The sequence below is a fragment of the Doryrhamphus excisus genome, linkage group LG13, assembly GCF_037039965.1.
Source record: "Doryrhamphus excisus strain RoL-2023G ecotype Guam linkage group LG13, RoL_Dexc_Guam_v1.1, whole genome shotgun sequence".
NCBI classification, from domain to species: Eukaryota; Metazoa; Chordata; class Actinopteri; order Syngnathiformes; family Syngnathidae; genus Doryrhamphus; species Doryrhamphus excisus.
In genome coordinates this window covers 9572545-9589782 of record NC_136369.1, presented here as the reverse complement: position 1 = coordinate 9589782, position 17238 = coordinate 9572545, and the positions used below count along the sequence as shown (strand labels likewise).

Here is a 17238-nt window from a genome sequence, read left to right as displayed (position 1 = left end):
AGTAGTAACCATTGTTATCTTACCTTACTGCTGATAGTTGTAATACAGTATGTAAAACCAATTACTGTAATTGTGGGTTGATCTATAACTTTGGACATTGACATACTTAATGCCTAGGCTTTAGTGTACAAAATGTGTACAAAACAGTGTATAAAACTGCCTGTGCAGCTTTTGTAATGAATGTCTATGGAATATGGCATCAATCTTGCATGAAGTCCTATCTGGTGGCTCAGCCAGTGATTGCAATACTCTATACCTGTACTGCATTTAGGACCACATGTGGAAATTGCCCAAGGCTGATCTGGAAAAGACTGGATTCCATGTGGTTTATGCTCTTCAACTGCCAGGAAAAAGTCACACTTCAGCAAAAAAAAAAAAATGACAAACCACTTTCGAAAAATCAGAGTCAATACAAATGAAATTAGGGTTGTGATTGTTGCTGCCCTGTGCTGTTGAGAATATACTGCCCCCTATTCTAGGCTCGGGTCTGTCCCAAGTGAAGTGGGGATATAGTGGCATAAAGCGAGGATATTTTGACAAAGTTGTCCTGTGGAACTTTGGAATACAGGCTCCTTATATTTTTTTAGTCCTATATATTTTAAGTCTTTCTCACAACTGTTTGTTGACCCTGCCATAAAAATTTCTTGGTGTACATATTTGAGCTGATTTGGACTCAGAGCAAATGTTTCCTTTATTTAAGTTGGCTCTCAGTTGGGTAATACTAATGAAAGCTGCATTTCTCTATCGTGTTGATATACTTTACTTTTGAACTATAATTTATTAATCAGTCCCATAGTAAGTGCAGAGCATACAATAATGTACTATAACTTCACATTTGCCAAGTTAGTTGTTAAATTTGCAATTATGCATGAAGGATACTTCAGGAAAGAAGCCTTTTGGTGTTTTGACTGACTTGGCAAACTTGTTGAACTCAATGTGTTTCTTCTGTGAGATGGCCGAATCGTCTGGTAAAAATAAATTGGTTTCACGTCTATTGTTGACCTCTAACAATACCTAAGACAAAGTCTTGGCATTTAGCCTGCTTTTTACCCATTTGGAGTGAGGAAGGCAAGTTACACTGGCTTTTTGCAGCCAAATACAACATGATGAGAGCAAACAATGAGCTGAGACAGGCAAAAGGGAATTGCACATTTCCAGCAATTCCATAAGGTTGAGACTCTGGTTAGAATGCCACTATCTTTGTTTACAGAGTTGTAATATCCTATATTTTGATGCAATACCAAGTTGAAATGAGCTAGGTGCTTATTTACATATTCAATATTCTGACTTTTGACTCTCATTGCACAAAAAAATCTGTACAGAGATGATCCTCCTTTTCCTCAGTAAAGCAGACAGTTTGCATGCCTGGACAGTGACTCATCAGATTCAGCTCGGCTCGCTGGTTCCTGTGGGCCCCAGCACCAACAGCAACTGTTTTGAAAAAGAGAAATCCAGCTGGGAATGACCTTTGACTTACCTTTCTAGACTCCTCGCCTGGCACACAAACCTGAGTGTTATCCTCAGACGCTCTGGTCACTATTTGCTGCCCTTTTTCACCGCACTGTCTTTTGGACTGCATCCGTATATTTATTCAGCTATACTGAATTTAAGCATCTCTCTACAGAGAAAGAGAATCCATATGAGGATGTTGACCTAAAGCGCAGAAGCTTGGGTCGCAAAACCTGTCATTTGGAGACTAGCAGATCTTGGACTGCCATGGACAGGAAGCACAACTCTCCTCCTCAGGTAAGCCATACCTGTTGCCAGTTCCATTAATATACTTGCTAACAGCAAGCAAAATATACCAATCATTTCATATTCTATTCTGTGTGACTAGTTACCGTCCAAACCCAGCAGCCAGTCCCTTCGGCTCACTGGTTCCAACGACAGAATGAGCCAGCGAGTGTCACAATTGTCCAAACGCCACAGCCATGATGAAACGCTGCTCCCCCCCCAGATGGGTGTATCAGCTTCCTCGTGTATTCTGCTGGATGAGAGCCTTTGTGGCACCAGTGATAACCTGGCCTCACACAGGCACTGGAAGATTCCCAAGGTACATACTGCCAGATCCAAAACAAACTTCTCCACTTAGCCCTCACAGAGCTCTGTTTGTGTTCTCTGGCATGGCGTCTCATTTTTTTTTATATAATGACTTGAAAACTATATGTACAGTATAACCCTATTTCCATAGAGCAGGACATTTTCATCTTGTATGTTAAGGTAAACAATTTTGCCTTCTTTGTGTGTACCAACTGCAGTGGTTCCACAAGTAATGAGTTTTGGTGTATTATAAAACATTTAATAATTTCTTGATCAAGGTAAATTTATTGTATGACACAGAGAAACCTCAAAAAGTTAAAAGTTTATGTACTGTATTTCAAAATTTTACCAATAGCAACTTAAACTGATGTTTTACTGGTTTTGTGCAGTGACCTTATGTTTTTCAAAAGGTGCCTGTAAATAAAATGCAATCAATTGAAAGACTCCACAGTAATCCACAAAGTCAAGACCCACAGCAGCTCACTCAAATAATATAATGGTAGGGAAAACACTGAAACATGTAATTGTTTTTTTATATATATTAATTTGGTTAGTGTTTAGTTAGTTAGATTATAATTTTGATGATGTGAATTTCTTTTGGAGATGAATAAAGTATGTATCTGTCTAGGCCACGGTTGTTTTTGAAGAGCTGTTTTCTGTTCACAGCTGGTTCAGAGGATCAACTCCATTTACTGCACTAAACGTGGAAAGAAGAGACTTAAAAAGCTGTCCATGTCCAATCTCGATACCTCCTCTTTGAGAGGTAAGGGCTAAACACATGTTTGTGAAATTGTTCTTTGACCCCTAGAAAAGCTTCTTGTCTGTATCTTGTCTGTCCACAGATGACAACAGTGAAAGTGAGAGCGACTCTGATGACAGGTTCAAAGGTGAGTATCACATCACCAGATTCCAGCGCTAAGGTGCTGGTCTTCTGTGAGGGTGGAACGGTTACCCATGTCAGTTTTATTTGTAAGGAGTGTCCTGTCTTGACCTTAACAAAATCTGACCACAACCTTTGTCAAGTGCATAAAATGTTAGCAGTTATTGAACCATATTTCTAGATGTTTTGGGTCTATTTTAACCTGTATACATGTCAGTGGGGCTACTAAAGTACCTTACGAACCATAACCTAATAATCTAAAACAAGTTTGTTTCCTTCCTCAGCTCATACCCAGCGGTTGTTGAAATTGCAATCAATCCTCCGACAGGCCCCCAGTTACCGCACACTGGAGCTGCAGCTAATTGAGTGGCAAGAAAGAGAGCTCTTTGAGTATTTTGTAGTTGTTTCTTTAAAAAAGAAACCCAGCAAGAACTCCTACTCCCCAGAGGTCACTTACCAGTTCCCCAAGGTGAGCTGATTTGCTCTTTCATACCTGGCATGTTCCAAATTGTATTATACTTGGGGAGGAAAGCCAGGGGATACTATTGATTCATAGTTGCTGCTACTGGCGTAGAGATCAATCAGTCTTTAAATGACTGTTGCATTTAAGATTAGCATCAGGTGACAGTAGTTTGCACTAGCAACTGTTTTTAAAGACTACATAAACTAAAAAAATGTATACTGTATCTTGAACACAACAGAACTTCTCTTACTGTGATCTTTGTGGCCAGAATGCTCCAACCTTCTTTGAACCTTCTTTGCTCTGGTTCTACAGCTTGAAAGGCCCACCAAGCAGATGAGGGAGGCAGAACAGAGGCTCAAAGCCATTCCTCAGTTCTGTTTCCCTGATGCAAAGGACTGGAGTCCCGTGTCAGAATTTTCCAGGTATGATCAAACATTTTAACACTGAGTAGGCGTTACAGGTGGTCTTCAGTATATTCTGTTCTGAATTTTGGCATTTTGTGGTTATGTATTTGCTCCATAAATTAGTTAAAAATGGAATTTTGGTCTATGAACATGAGGCTGGAAAACCAGTAACAGCAGGAAAATACACAATGGGCGAATCATGCTCAGCCACTGGGAACACCGGATTGTCGCAATCATCATAAAAAATAAAGATCGTATTGTCACATCTAACCGCAAGTTTTAAAGAGGACCCATCATGCTCATTTTTCAACACTTTGTATTGAGTTTTGGACTCATATAGAGCAGCTACATACTACTGTATTTTGGTCAATTATTTAATCTACAGTCTTGCTGAATACATTTTCTGATCATCTAAATACTATATACTGGAAATATTATATAGGCCAATACAGTTGCCTTTTTTGTATGAGATTCCGCTACATTTTCATGCTATATTTTTTGTTTTTGTGCTTCAGTGAGACTTTTTCCTTCATGTTGACTGGAGAGGATGGCAGTAGGAGATTTGGCTACTGCAGACGCCTGCTGGTAAGCTACCTTTCACCTCCCCACCCTCTCTCTCTCTCTGCACACCATGCTGAGTCTTGTTTGTTGTGACAGACCTTTTCATTTGCGCACGAGATATGGTTTTCCAGTGACGCCTTTAGTGTGTTGCTTGACCATTTGCTGAGCCTGCCATGGAGGAAAGCAAACAGACAGATAGTGTAAAGAAAAATGACAGTGTGTTAAAACCTGTACCTCAACACGTCTATCTCAACAAGTCACATTTAAATGTAGCATAATTCGCTTATGCCCTGACCTTCCCACCTTTAAAAAACAACTCAAGACCCACCTCTTTAAATCTGTTTTTAATGTCTAACCTTTTATATCTGACTGCTGTGCCCCGCCCCGCTTTTACTCATGTTTTAACTATACTCATGTTTTTACTCATGTATTAACCAATGAATGTTGTATTTTGGTGTGTCTTTTATACTGTTTACTTGTTTTATTCAACTTCATTCTTTTGTAAAGTGTCTTTGAGTATCTTGAAAAGCGCTATACAAATAAAATGTATTATTATTATTTATTATTATGATCGCTGTCTTATGAGTTAATGGCATTGAAAAAAATTCTGTATTCTCAATCTGTTTTTTGAGATGTACAGGAGGGAGGCTTACTGTGCCACACTCAGAAAACCCTTCATCTAACCCAAAATATCGTAGGCTAAACATCTCTACAGTACATGATTCCACGCCGTTTTTTACTCTTACCACTAAGTAGTAATCATGCTCTCGTTTACGAATGCCGCCTCATTATGATGTCCTCAAAACAAGATGAGTAGTGCAGCAGTAATTATACAAATAAAAAGTAATAAAGTCAACTGCTGAAATTAAGCTGTTTAAACCTGACACAATCTGATGGCTGACTTATTCTGGTTCTACTCAATGTTTCTACTTGCTGGAGATGAGTTTTGACTTGCTGCCATCATGTAGGTTTGCTCATGACAGATTTGCTGCGTCTATTAACTTTTATAAGCATATAAGCGGGAATGGCAAACCCAACAGAAACCATGAAAAATCTTTACTTTGTCATTTCAGGACGTTTCGCCTTCATCATGAGGCCACAGTGCTTTTTGTAGTGTTTTTATTGAGCTTTTTTATGAATCTGCCCAGTTTATAACTTGTGGGTACAGAGCATCACTATGTGGGATTCTGTGACTGCGGTGCTGATTTTCGGTTTGCTATAGTATATAGTATTTCAGAAAATGTTTACAGTGTACTACTCAGTCAGAGGTTCACTCGGAGGGTTGATGTAGTGAATTACTTTCATACACGTCTCCTGTGATAGATGAAAATTGATAGAAGAGGGTTTTAATGATGCTAGAACAAGAGGTGAGCCGCTCTCCTTCAGTAGCTTTGTTTCCCCCCGGCTGTCTGTCCGGCAAGTTGGCAGCAAGCGAGCATTCCTGAGGACTTGAATCAAGCTCCACACAGTTAATTTAATCATCCATTTGGAAAGGCGGAGAAGAAACAAGAGAAAATTGTATACCTAATATGGACAAGAGGTTTGGCGTTTCTTGAGGCCTTGTTCCCCGTGTGCGAGACTTTCTAGAGGAACATCACGGCCCATGTATGAGTGAACATTGGGAAGGTAGATAGCATCAGCAGAAGCAGATAAAGCACCTGTGTTTAGGAAGTGGATATCCACATAAAAAGAGCTCGCTTCAAACAAATATATATAAAAAAATTAGCTTTCAGGAACAATCTATAAACAAACATGTCCCTTTGGGTGTTTCCAATTTTAAAGTAATTCCACACCTTTTAAACAAGTGCTACTCGTTCTTTCTATGTTTTTTTGTGCAAAGTTTAACTAAAGTCATAAAAGCACAGCCTCCACTTTAAAGCTGATAAGTCTGTCATCAGCGGTGTTCCATTTGTTGTGTTCTCTTTCAGCCGAGTGGGAAAGGGCCTCGCCTTCCAGAAGTGTACTGTGTCATCAGCAGGCTGGGGTGTTTTGACTTGTTCTCCACCGTGAGTTCATGCATGCGTACCCAAGCGCACTCATGACCTAGATAAGCAGTGTGTGTGTGGTTTCATTTGTAGCGAAAGTGAATTTTGACATTGAGCTGACCTTCAGTTGATCGTCTGTTCGTTACCAGACCTCAGTTCAGAACAGGATTGTCAGCCCTTTTAATCCAAATTAGTTAAAAGTAGAGCCAAATAAATAACATGTACACATAACAATTCTTTATAATATAACAGCGTTTATAATGTTAATGAAAATTAAGACATTTTAAGTTGCACAATAAAGGTGAGGCAATAATAAGTAATAAATAAATAAGATTATTTTTTTAATAATAAATAAGATTGTGTTTCTATGTCGATTTTATTCTGTGAATGAAGCAGTCAGTGCCTTGTTTTGTATTATAGTGTATTAGGAAGGGGTTTCAATTGCTGTAACAGTCAACGAGAATTATGTGTTGTAGAGCCAAATAAGTGGCTCTCCAAAACCTCTTTCTGGGCAAGAAGCAGCTTGAAGATTAAGATAGCATTTTAGTGTCGGGTATCATTTACATGCACAGATCAAATATGAACCATAATATTCAGACCAGTATGATTATTTCCAGGCTTGCAGTGGTTAAAATACTCATTAAAGCCAATATGTGAAACCGCACTATTACCTCACAATGTCTAGATCCTGGATGAGGTTGAGCGACGACGAGGCGTATCAGCAGCTCTTGTCTACCCCTTCATGAGGAGCCTGATGGAGTCGCCCTTTCCTGCACCCGGAAAGCTCATCAAAGTCAAGACCTTTCTGCCTGGTGCAGGAAATGAGGTCAGAGCAGCTGATAGAACAGAACCCATTAATGTTGTTAATGTCATCTGAAGGGAAACTTCAGTGATAACCACCTCGAGGTTCTCTTGTTAATTGGATCCACAAACCTACATGGTAACTCTCTATGGTTGTTCAGGTCATGGAGCTGAGGCGGCCTACTGACTCCAGACTGGAGCATGTGGACTTTGACAGTCTGTTTGGTTGCCTTGGTGTTCGGCAGGTTATCCGGGTCTTTGCCTCGCTGCTGCTCGAGCGCAGAGTCATCTTTGTGGCTGATAAACTCAGGTGAGGTTCGTTTTCAGAAACACTTAACATTTTTAAGAAAAAGAATCTCCCTTTGGACATCTGTGTGGAGTCTGCATGTTCTACCTGTGCATGTGTTGGTTGTCCGTGTACTCCGGTTTCCTCCCACTATTTAAAATATGGGGACAATCCAACATAATATCTGAATATTTCAATGTCATGACTCACCGCATTCGACATTCTTCTGGTATTTTCTTGTGTTATACTCCCAAAATGATGTGCTTGTAATTTTGTCATCAGTCATAAGCAACTTTGCATTAAGACTAAATGAGTCTTGGAAAGCGGAAGACGACTTCTATAGTTTGGTGTGTCATGTGGTTCCGTCTTCGTGTCTGTTTACAGAACCACATGTCGTGTAGGGATACAGCTATTTACTAATCCGGGTCAATGTGGATGCAGATTTTTTTCTCCCTGCCAAAAAAACAAAAAACAAATCTCAGTTCCTTTTTGGACAGAGCCTGAATCTAAAATGTCCTGACTTAACTGTTATTTAGCATAGTGGCGTACAAACATACCTGATTTCCACATCATTTTTTACATCAGCCAGGGCAGAAACTAAAACACAGACTTTGGGGTTTTTTTCCGTGTGAATCCTTATGACATGAATGGAACATTGTCCATTTGTAACATCTAACGTCATTCTTTGTGAACCATGAAGTAGCCCACAAACTACGAAATGGACGGGTTACCAAAGATAAAACAGTATTTGATTTTCTTTCTTTCCCTAACAGTTTGACCTTGACTGAGGTCTATGCTCTGCTGAGTGACATTCTATTTGAGTCCGCAATGACGTTTTTCTCCACTCAATAATTACTTTTCTCTCGCTACCGGCTTGATCTGCCACAGTTGAGATGAGTCAGATAAAAGCTGTCAAAAGAGGTCACACCAATGAGTAATGAGGGGTCTCTAAGGACTCAGTCCCCTTGTTGCAGGCTCGAGGGGCGTTTCTTTTGTAACGTTTGGGGCAATGGTGGAGTGGGAGGAACTGTGAGTCTCCGTGCATCAGAGACCAGTTTAAACAAACATCAGCGAGGCCAGTGACTGCACAAGGGACGGAATGCACTTCCTGTGTGCTGCTTGACCATCACCATTTGTCTTATAATGACATATTCAGCCCTCATGTGTGAGTGTTGACACCAGCCAAAATTATCTATATTACACTACAGTATTACAAACTAGCTATAATCATGAACTAGTCAGCTAAATCTGCATGCCACTATGTGGTCACTGCATATAAGTAAGCGTGCTTACGTGCAGAGCTTGTGTGTTTTATTTTTTCTGACGTTACTGCTACATTAATGGTTTCCAAGATAAAAGGGTTACGCCCTCTGGGGTTCTGGTACGTTATTCAGTCCCAAAATATCTCCTCAGAGGAACGTGATGCATGTCTCCTCCTAGAAATGTATATCCAGCAAGAAAGGAACTGAGAGAGGAAAAGCCATTTTCGACAATAGTTCTTTGTGGAGCTGATTATTTGTTGCCATGCTGTCTGTGTGGTAACTATTGTACTGCGTTATTACATCACCGTTATGACATTTTTATTATACATGCCTTTGAGAGCAATTTATTTTTTAAGAGACCATTTGCTCTCTAGTGCATGTGCTCACAAGTTGGATGTTGAAATAGATGACATCATCATCAGCTAAGTCACCTTTGACTTAGTTAAATCAGTCACCCTGCTGATGCTGGAGGGTTGTATTGTTCTTATGCCTTATGTAAGGAAACACTCATTTGTTAGGTGCATTTCATGCATGTTAACCAAATTGTAATGGTAATGGAAATGGTTTAATTTCATTTGAACATGCATCAGGTTACAATTGACTGCATCACATAATCAGATCACAGTTCCCAATATTTTATATTTGTTTGGTACTACAAAAGGTAACCAAACTATTAGAAAAAATGGTGCATGTCTGAACCACAATAAAACACATTGTTAAAGTAATACCTAAATGAACTTAATGGCCTGTTTGATCCTTCTTATTGCCTTGGTTACATTTCAGATTAACTATACTAGAGCTCTGGTTTACAGTAGCAAAGAAGCTACTCTAAATATAAACCACAGATTACGTGTCCAGTAGAAGTCTGATTTTTATTGGCACTAAGTGAGTGCACAAAGAGATGCAGACAAAGAGGCAAGTAGAGGAAATATGAAGAAGGCAAGTCAGAGGAAGAGCAAAAAAGGAAGGGGGTGAAAAGGTAAACTAAACAATAGCTTTCTCATGACCGTGCTGAACTCATCAAGCCTTCCGCTACTTGAATTTCTCCAGTCCGTCATTCTTTTTCATCGAGCAAAATCCAAAGAATTGGCAGATTGTTGATCATCTTGTCTGTAATATCTTTATCACTTTGCTATCAGCGGTATATCAATATAGCTTGTTTCATTTATAGTTTTCCTTACAACCAAAACATTTAAAATGTTCTTCCTTTGGTGTTAAAAATGAGGGGGAGGAGGTGGGGGACCAGCTGATTTTCACATCAATATTTGTCATCACAGTCTAACCCCCACATTTTGAATATTTATCTGCTCCTTTAGGAACCTCCTTCATTCTTTTCATGTGTGCATATGGGAAGCTATTAGACTGTGAGGATGGTTGTAGCAGTATGAGAACCATAAGAGTTGTTGGCGGGAGAAGCTGCTAGACAGAAACGGGGGGCGTTGGAAGATAAATTATGTTATGGTTAAGATCTATTTTGAATATATTATGTGGCTCTGGAAAATTATTGTTGGACCGGTGTTCTATAATTGTCACTTAGCGTGCTTTCACACCGAGGTCCTATAGATTTTTTCTGCCTCAGAAACGTGAAACGTCTCCTCCTTTTGGTTGTATTCATACTTTTGAGTCTTTTAATCCTGTGTTTCTGGGGATATACACTATGCCAATTCAGTCTTAGACACAGTGAGCAAGCCTGGCAGTAAAACCACAACTAATATGTCAGGATTAGCTCTAAAACCTCAACATCGAGCAGCCTGGTTTTCATGGGAAATGGCGGAATGATACATTTACATAACTTTGTGTCATATGCAGTACATTACATTTGTGGGTTGTGCTCACAATGCTTTGGAAGACATGCTAGCGAAATATTCATTTTTAAATAATCACAATAATGAATGAATAATGACCAATTATGGCTCCCTAAATTTTGACTGACATATGCTTGTCAGAAGTGTCATGTCCGTGGCTGTTTTTTGAGCGTTTGAGTTGGATCCTCTGCTATAGCTGAGTGTGTTCCCTCTTGTCCCAGGAGTGTGTGGTGGTGGATGGACGAGTATTCGTTCAGTGTATTTGATCCTTTTAGCATCACGATGTGGGTGGTGATGTGGCTGCTGAGGTTCACATTGGGAGTGACCAGGATGGACAGGATCAAGAACAAGTACATAAGAGGGACATTACATGTTAGAGGCCTTGTAGATAAAGTCAGAGAGGCCAGATTAAGATGGTTCAGACATGTCCAGAGGAGCGATAGTGAATATATTGGTAGAAGGATGCTGCGTTTAGGAGGCGTAGATAAAAACCAAAGAGGAGCTTTATGGATGTAGTGAAGAAGGACATGAGGGTAGCTGGTGTGAGAGAGACAGATGCAGAAGACAGGGTTGGATGGAGGCGGTTGATTTGCTGTGGAGACCCCTGAAGGGAATAGCCCAAAGAGAAAGAAGAAGAAGCATCATGACGTGGGTATGCATGCATCTAACCTGTGGCCCTCAGAGATATGTGTCCCATTGCTCCCACAGCCCCATTGCTTGTGAAGTTGTCATTTAATATTACTCCGTCAAGATGACAGAGTTTAGTACTGGCCAAATACTGGAATAAAAAGGAACACACTATCCTTATCAGTGCAGATTAAGTTTCACTGTGTGTGTGAAGTCACATCAACTTTTGTTTATGCTGACAGCGAGCACAGAAAAACACGCCTCATTAAAATTTTATCTCAAGTGGGGCGTACTTGCATACCATGTTTGATCCCGGCTCTGCTCCTTGATCCATACTGATTTGGTGCTTTGCTTTGTGTGTGTGCGTGTGTGTGGATGATTGGGCCCACAGTTTATTTCCACTCTCTTGTGAAACACAGGCGGGACAGTATGTAACGGTCAAAGGGGGAGGTGGTGGTGGGGGATGGGGGGGGGGGGGGTCAGCCACTGTCAACAAGTGACGGATCGTGAGAAAGACAGACTGCTATTTGGGATCTGGATGTTATACCACAGCTGTCAAAGGGAAGCAGGATTGCTGCATTTTTGGGGCCTATTTACGTCAACAGGGCTCCTATTTAAACTATTGGAGCATGTCCAATGGCCATTACCCAACAATACATCAGGCGGACTTTTGTGTCGGTTTACATTGACATGGATACATAGATGAAGCAACATTGAGAGTGTCTCCCTCTAAGTGAGCAGTCACCCACACATTAAAGCTGCTCCACTTTCATTCGGCATTCAGTGTTGGCGGGATTCAGTAATCTTTTAAATTTGATTTTGGTACAGAGCTGCTTAAAAGTGTCATTTGACATATTCGCCTTCATTTGTTGGTCACTGCTCATTTCTGCCACCTAATGGACTGGAGTTGGGCAATCTGTTCCTGATTGAAGTAGTGCAGTGTTGTTGACCACATAGTTGGCCCCCCAACCAAGCCACAACAATTCATCATATTGTGAAACATTCATGTGTCCTGTCCAGCAAACCTACTGACATGTTTTATTTTTAATCGCCCCCCCCCCATCAGTACGCTATCCAACTGCATGCATGCTGTGGTGGCGCTGCTCTACCCCTTCTCCTGGCAACACACCTTCATTCCAGTGCTGCCGGCGTCCATGTTGGACATTGTCTGCTGTCCTACTCCCTTTTTGGTGGGGCTGCTGTCCACCTCCTTGCCAAAGCTCAAAGAACTGCCTGTAGAAGAAGTGAGTACTTTCTTTACTAACTTAATATTATCTTTATGTTGTCATGCTGTTTCCATTCCATTGTCTTTATGTCTCAACATGAACATCAACCAAAGCCATGCAGAGTTAGGATATTGAATAGGTTTAGGTTTTGAATCTAATTTAGGGGTGTCCAAAATGCGGCTCTGGGGCCTTTTTTGTCCCATGACACATTATAAAAATATACCGTAACAAGACAACCAAAAACAAGCTGAAAAAATGGCAAAAAAACCCCACAATTTTTGTTTTACAAGAATAAAGTCAAAATATATGAGAGAAAAAGTCTCACAATACATATTTGATATGAGGAAAAATAACATAATTTTAGTAGCATAGATATTAAATATTAAAAAAGAAATCTTATTCAATGATGATAACATGAGAAACAAAAACAAAAGTTGTAATTTATGGAATTTAAGAAGTTGAACTATTTGAAAAAAATAGAGCAAAAAAAATTTATATTTATATATATAGTACATAATAATAATGTACTAAATAATATAATATAATATAATATAATATAATATAATATAATATAATATAATATAATATAATATAATATAATATAATATAATATAATATAATATAATATATTCATCGCGGAGGGTGCTGGAGCCGATCCCAGCTGTCTTCGGCCGTGAGGCGGGGTACACCCTGGACTGGTCGCCAGCCAATCACATCATATAAGTATATAACATATCTACATGGGTTGGTTTACAAAATGTCAAAGTGGCCCTTGCATCCTTTAATTCTTCAGCATGTGGCCCTTGGTGGAAAAAGTTTAGACACCCCTGCTCTAATTCGTAGCCATGAAATGAATATATATGACAAAAGTATGGACACACTATTTTATCAAGACATTTGGGACGATTCTATGCTGCCAACTTTCAACAATCTAGGAAAGACCCTTTTTCAAAGATCCATCCATCCATGCATGGGTGAGCTTGGTGTAGAGGAACCGGGATGGTGAGCTAGCCCCCGTCTCAGTGACCTAAATGTCCTCCTGGACAAGAGCGTCGACCTCCTTGTGTGTTCAGTGACAGAGATGAAAAACCTTTTTCTGACATTCCATCCCCATTTTACCTGCATGCAGTATTTCACATGGACAAGTATTTCACATAGATTTCACAGCTGCAGTAGTTGTGTCCAGCTGGTCCTGTGCCTGCAGCACTGCAGCACCAGCCAACAAGTTCTGGGCTCTTATTCACTCAGCTTCTGGGTCACTTAAATAGCTCTGGCGGGCTGAGGTAGAACATCCATCTCATTCATCATTAAAAAAATATATACTGTATATACTTTATTTTCAAATCTCTGATACAAGTCTTGTATTGGATATAATCCTGTTCAATGAAAGTACGACATTCAAAATGGTGTTTTTCTTGTTCTTGCTATCAGGCATTAATGGTGGACTTGGGAACTGACCGTTTCATCAGACAGGTGTGTTTTTTAACTTGAACACAAGAACTGAAATCATAAATGTTGTTTATCTCCATTGATTGCTGGTTTTTTTTTGTTTGTTTATAGATGGATGACGAGGCATCACTGTTGCCACGGAAACTTCAGGCAGCTCTGGAACAAGCCTTGGAGCAAAGGAATGACATCATTAATCAGGACTCAGACAGCGAGTCAGATGAAGGTTTTATAAGTTTTTAATAATTTTTTTTTTTACTTGCATATTTTGACATTGCTGTGTGGAGTTTGCATCTTCTCCCTGTGTGTGCGTGGGACTCCAAATTGTCCATAGGTATGAATGTGAGTGTGAATGGTTGTTTGTCTATATGTGCCCTGTGATTGGCTGGCGACCAGTCTAGGGTGTACCCCGCCTCTCACCCGAAGTCAGCTGGGATAGGCTCCAGCATACCCCACGACCCTAAGGATGATAATTGGCATAGAAAATGGATGGATGGATATTATGTACAGTTAGTCCTGATCTTTGACATAGAGCTCCAACCGATTAACATTTATCATATAGAAAATAACTTATTTTGTTTATATTTTTCTAAACAAAAACAAGTGACATCATTAAATTAAATGGCCATTTACGGTTTAGCTTCAATTATGTGACTTATTAGTATTATTTTAGATGTAAACATCTCTCTCTCTATATATATAATACATTTTAAAATTACATTTTAAGTTTGTTTTTTTCCCTGAGTACCACTAGATAGAGCCTGCATATCACCAGTAAAATTTGTACCACAAATTAAATAACCAGAAGAATAAACTAGCTATGAAATGAACTTTCAAACTTCGTAATCTTCAATCTGTTTGGTCGTGTGCCTCTGTGAGTATTATGGGATACTATAATGACTTTAGACTGACAAAGATACACCGTCCATTAATTGAGGTGGGTGTTTAATTAGTTTTATGCTCAGTGAACGGAGAGTTTACAGGCTGTGTCGCTGTCAAGAGCAGCGGGGGTATTTTATGTCTCAAGAGAGCCAAACTTCTGTTTTTCCTTAAAACAGGCTGCTACTTAGAGACACTGCTCTTTCCCTTTAAAACGTGTCAGCATGCCATCTAAGATGATGACTGACTTGCCTCTTCTGTGTGTGTGCAGAATACAACTCCTTAAACAGTTTGGTGTCAGAGGCCTTCATCCGCTTCTTCCTGGAGACCATTGGCCACTACTCCCTGTTCATCACTCAGAACGAGCGTGGAGAGCGCCTTTTCCAAAGAGAAGCCTTTCGGAAATCTGTGGCATCCAAGAGTATCCGCCGTTTCCTGGGGGTCTTTATGGAGTCTCAGATGTTTGCAGGCTTCATTCAAGATCGAGAGCTGAGGAAGACTCGAGCTAAAGGTTAGACTCACCCCATGCAAAGAAGAGTTTATGTTTAAGGTTTTATACTGACCTCTAGTGGCTCTTGTGTGTCATGTTTCGGCTGACAGGTCTGTTTGAACAGAGGGTGTATCAATACCTGGAGGAGCTGCCAGACACAGAGCAAAGCGGAGTCAACAAGTTCCTCAAAGGCCTTGGTGAGTTCAGCTTGAAGGTTCTTGAATCATGGATACTGATCTGCTCTCAAATGTAATGTTTTTTTTCCTTGGCCCAAAAAGAAGAACGTAAAATAGTTACAGTGGAACCTTTGAGGTCAAACATAATCACTGTCTTGGGAGGCTTTCTTTTTCTCTCATAGAAATGATGGAAATAGATACAATTTTATCAAACTATCTATCCTAAAACCTTTACAATTGTACTCATGTTTTTTTTCACTTAGCCCTTTCATTTGTGATTTATATACATTCAGAATTATTTTATGAAATTTAAATCATAATTATAAAACTTTGAAAACATTGAAAACTGTTTTGTGTTCACATTTTTAGAGAGTCAACCGCCTATGACATAATAGATAATCAATTTTACTTATTGTTCCGGTTGCTATTTTGTTCACTAGCTAATGGGATGCTAACAAGGAAGGACGTTTTCTGATAAAACAAAATAAATATTAATAACACGACAAGATGCACACCATATTTTATGCTTACCAGAGACAACATGCACACCGAGGAAAAATTGTGGACTGAACTTTTTACATTATCCAAAAAACATGCTAACCGGGTCGACGCTATTTAGGTTCCACTTTACCTCTTTATGAGGCTGCTTGTCACAAAAAGTTACTGCTTTGATGTCTACTCACTGAACTTGACATATATTCTGACGTCTAAAGGCATAGTTTGCCAGAAATGTTGGTCAAATTGTGACCTTAGGGCACCTAGGGCCACGTCCTGAAAATGAAAGGATGCAATATATTTTAACTTATATTTCTTAAATTATCTTAGTCAATTATAGTAACATGTGACACTTGACATGGTTCCCATATTATAACTTTTTTCCCAACCAAATTTTCCAAAAATGTGTGCTCTCTGTTTGTACGTAATATTTAATATTATAATTCTGTGCTACTAAAATTACATTATTTTTCCTGTTACAAGACTATTCTCATAAAATTTGGGCTTTTTTCCTCATTAATATACCTTTTTTCGTAATATTGTGACATTTTTCTTGTAAAATTACAGCTGTTTTTTTCCATTTCTGATTAAATAATTTTTCTCTTTAAAAAAAAAAACCCATTATCAACACTTTCCACTGTGTTGTACATTTTCTTCTCTTAATCATGACATCATGCCCATAATATTTAGACTTTATTTTCTTAACGTTAGGACATTATCTGCATCACACAATGTGGTTGGTCCTGTTTTGTTATACTGACTAATTTCGATGGCATGTGTAACATGTGGAGATTTGTTGTATATCAAATGATTAAAAACTTGTGTAATATGTTACTGTGTAAAAAGCTATAACTGTAATTTAATATAATAGGAATAAATGATGTTACTTAGCATGACATGACTCTAAAGTGAGCTATTGAAATCATATTATGCGAGTGTGAACATGCACTCATCCTTTCAATAATATCTTTGGTCTCTTTCTAGGTAACAAAATGAAGTTTCTCCACAAAAAGAACTAAGCGCCACAACTACGTCCTGCATCTTTGACTTTTGTATTTTCTGTCAACTTGTACATACTTGACTGTGAGTCGGCCTTGATATTGGTGGCCAGTGTATGAACTCACCATGGCAGGTTGCTCCACAGCAGGTGGGCCGCACAGAAACCACTGGTGTTCTTGTAAAGAGTCTTATCAGATCGTGTATGTGACACGACAAGGGCATAAATGTACAGTCTCTATGCTTCCATGTGGTCGATTCTATTGTAAAGTCGACATGCGTGAGGACGGTCAACTGTAAACATATTTTGCATTTGTTCTTTCAATAAAAAAAACAGACTTAAAACAATTTAAATGTGTTAACTGTCATTCTCTCTCCTCTAACATTTTTCATTAAGGACACTCATGAGATCCCAG

General features: G+C 39.3%; 1 protein-coding gene across 4 annotated transcripts in view; it reads left to right on the top strand.

Annotated features, from left to right (window-relative positions):
* dennd2b (DENN domain containing 2B) overlaps positions 1–17170 on the top strand; it is a 41062-nt gene extending 23892 nt beyond the window's left edge. For all 4 annotated transcript variants that reach the window (XM_058088435.2, XM_078795773.1, XM_058088434.2 and 1 more), the window contains 16 exons: positions 1625–1746; positions 1838–2053; positions 2707–2803; positions 2883–2927; positions 3205–3389; positions 3696–3805; positions 4303–4372; positions 6277–6354; positions 7019–7159; positions 7296–7444; positions 12181–12358; positions 13772–13813; positions 13901–14012; positions 14937–15176; positions 15266–15352; positions 16811–17170. In XM_058088435.2, coding sequence (XP_057944418.2) covers positions 1625–1746; positions 1838–2053; positions 2707–2803; positions 2883–2927; positions 3205–3389; positions 3696–3805; positions 4303–4372; positions 6277–6354; positions 7019–7159; positions 7296–7444; positions 12181–12358; positions 13772–13813; positions 13901–14012; positions 14937–15176; positions 15266–15352; positions 16811–16845 — 1907 coding nt within the window. In that variant the 3' untranslated portion in view covers positions 16846–17170. The remainder of the gene's footprint in view (positions 1–1624; positions 1747–1837; positions 2054–2706; positions 2804–2882; positions 2928–3204; positions 3390–3695; positions 3806–4302; positions 4373–6276; positions 6355–7018; positions 7160–7295; positions 7445–12180; positions 12359–13771; positions 13814–13900; positions 14013–14936; positions 15177–15265; positions 15353–16810) is intronic.
* The last annotated feature ends 68 nt before the right edge of the window (positions 17171–17238 follow it).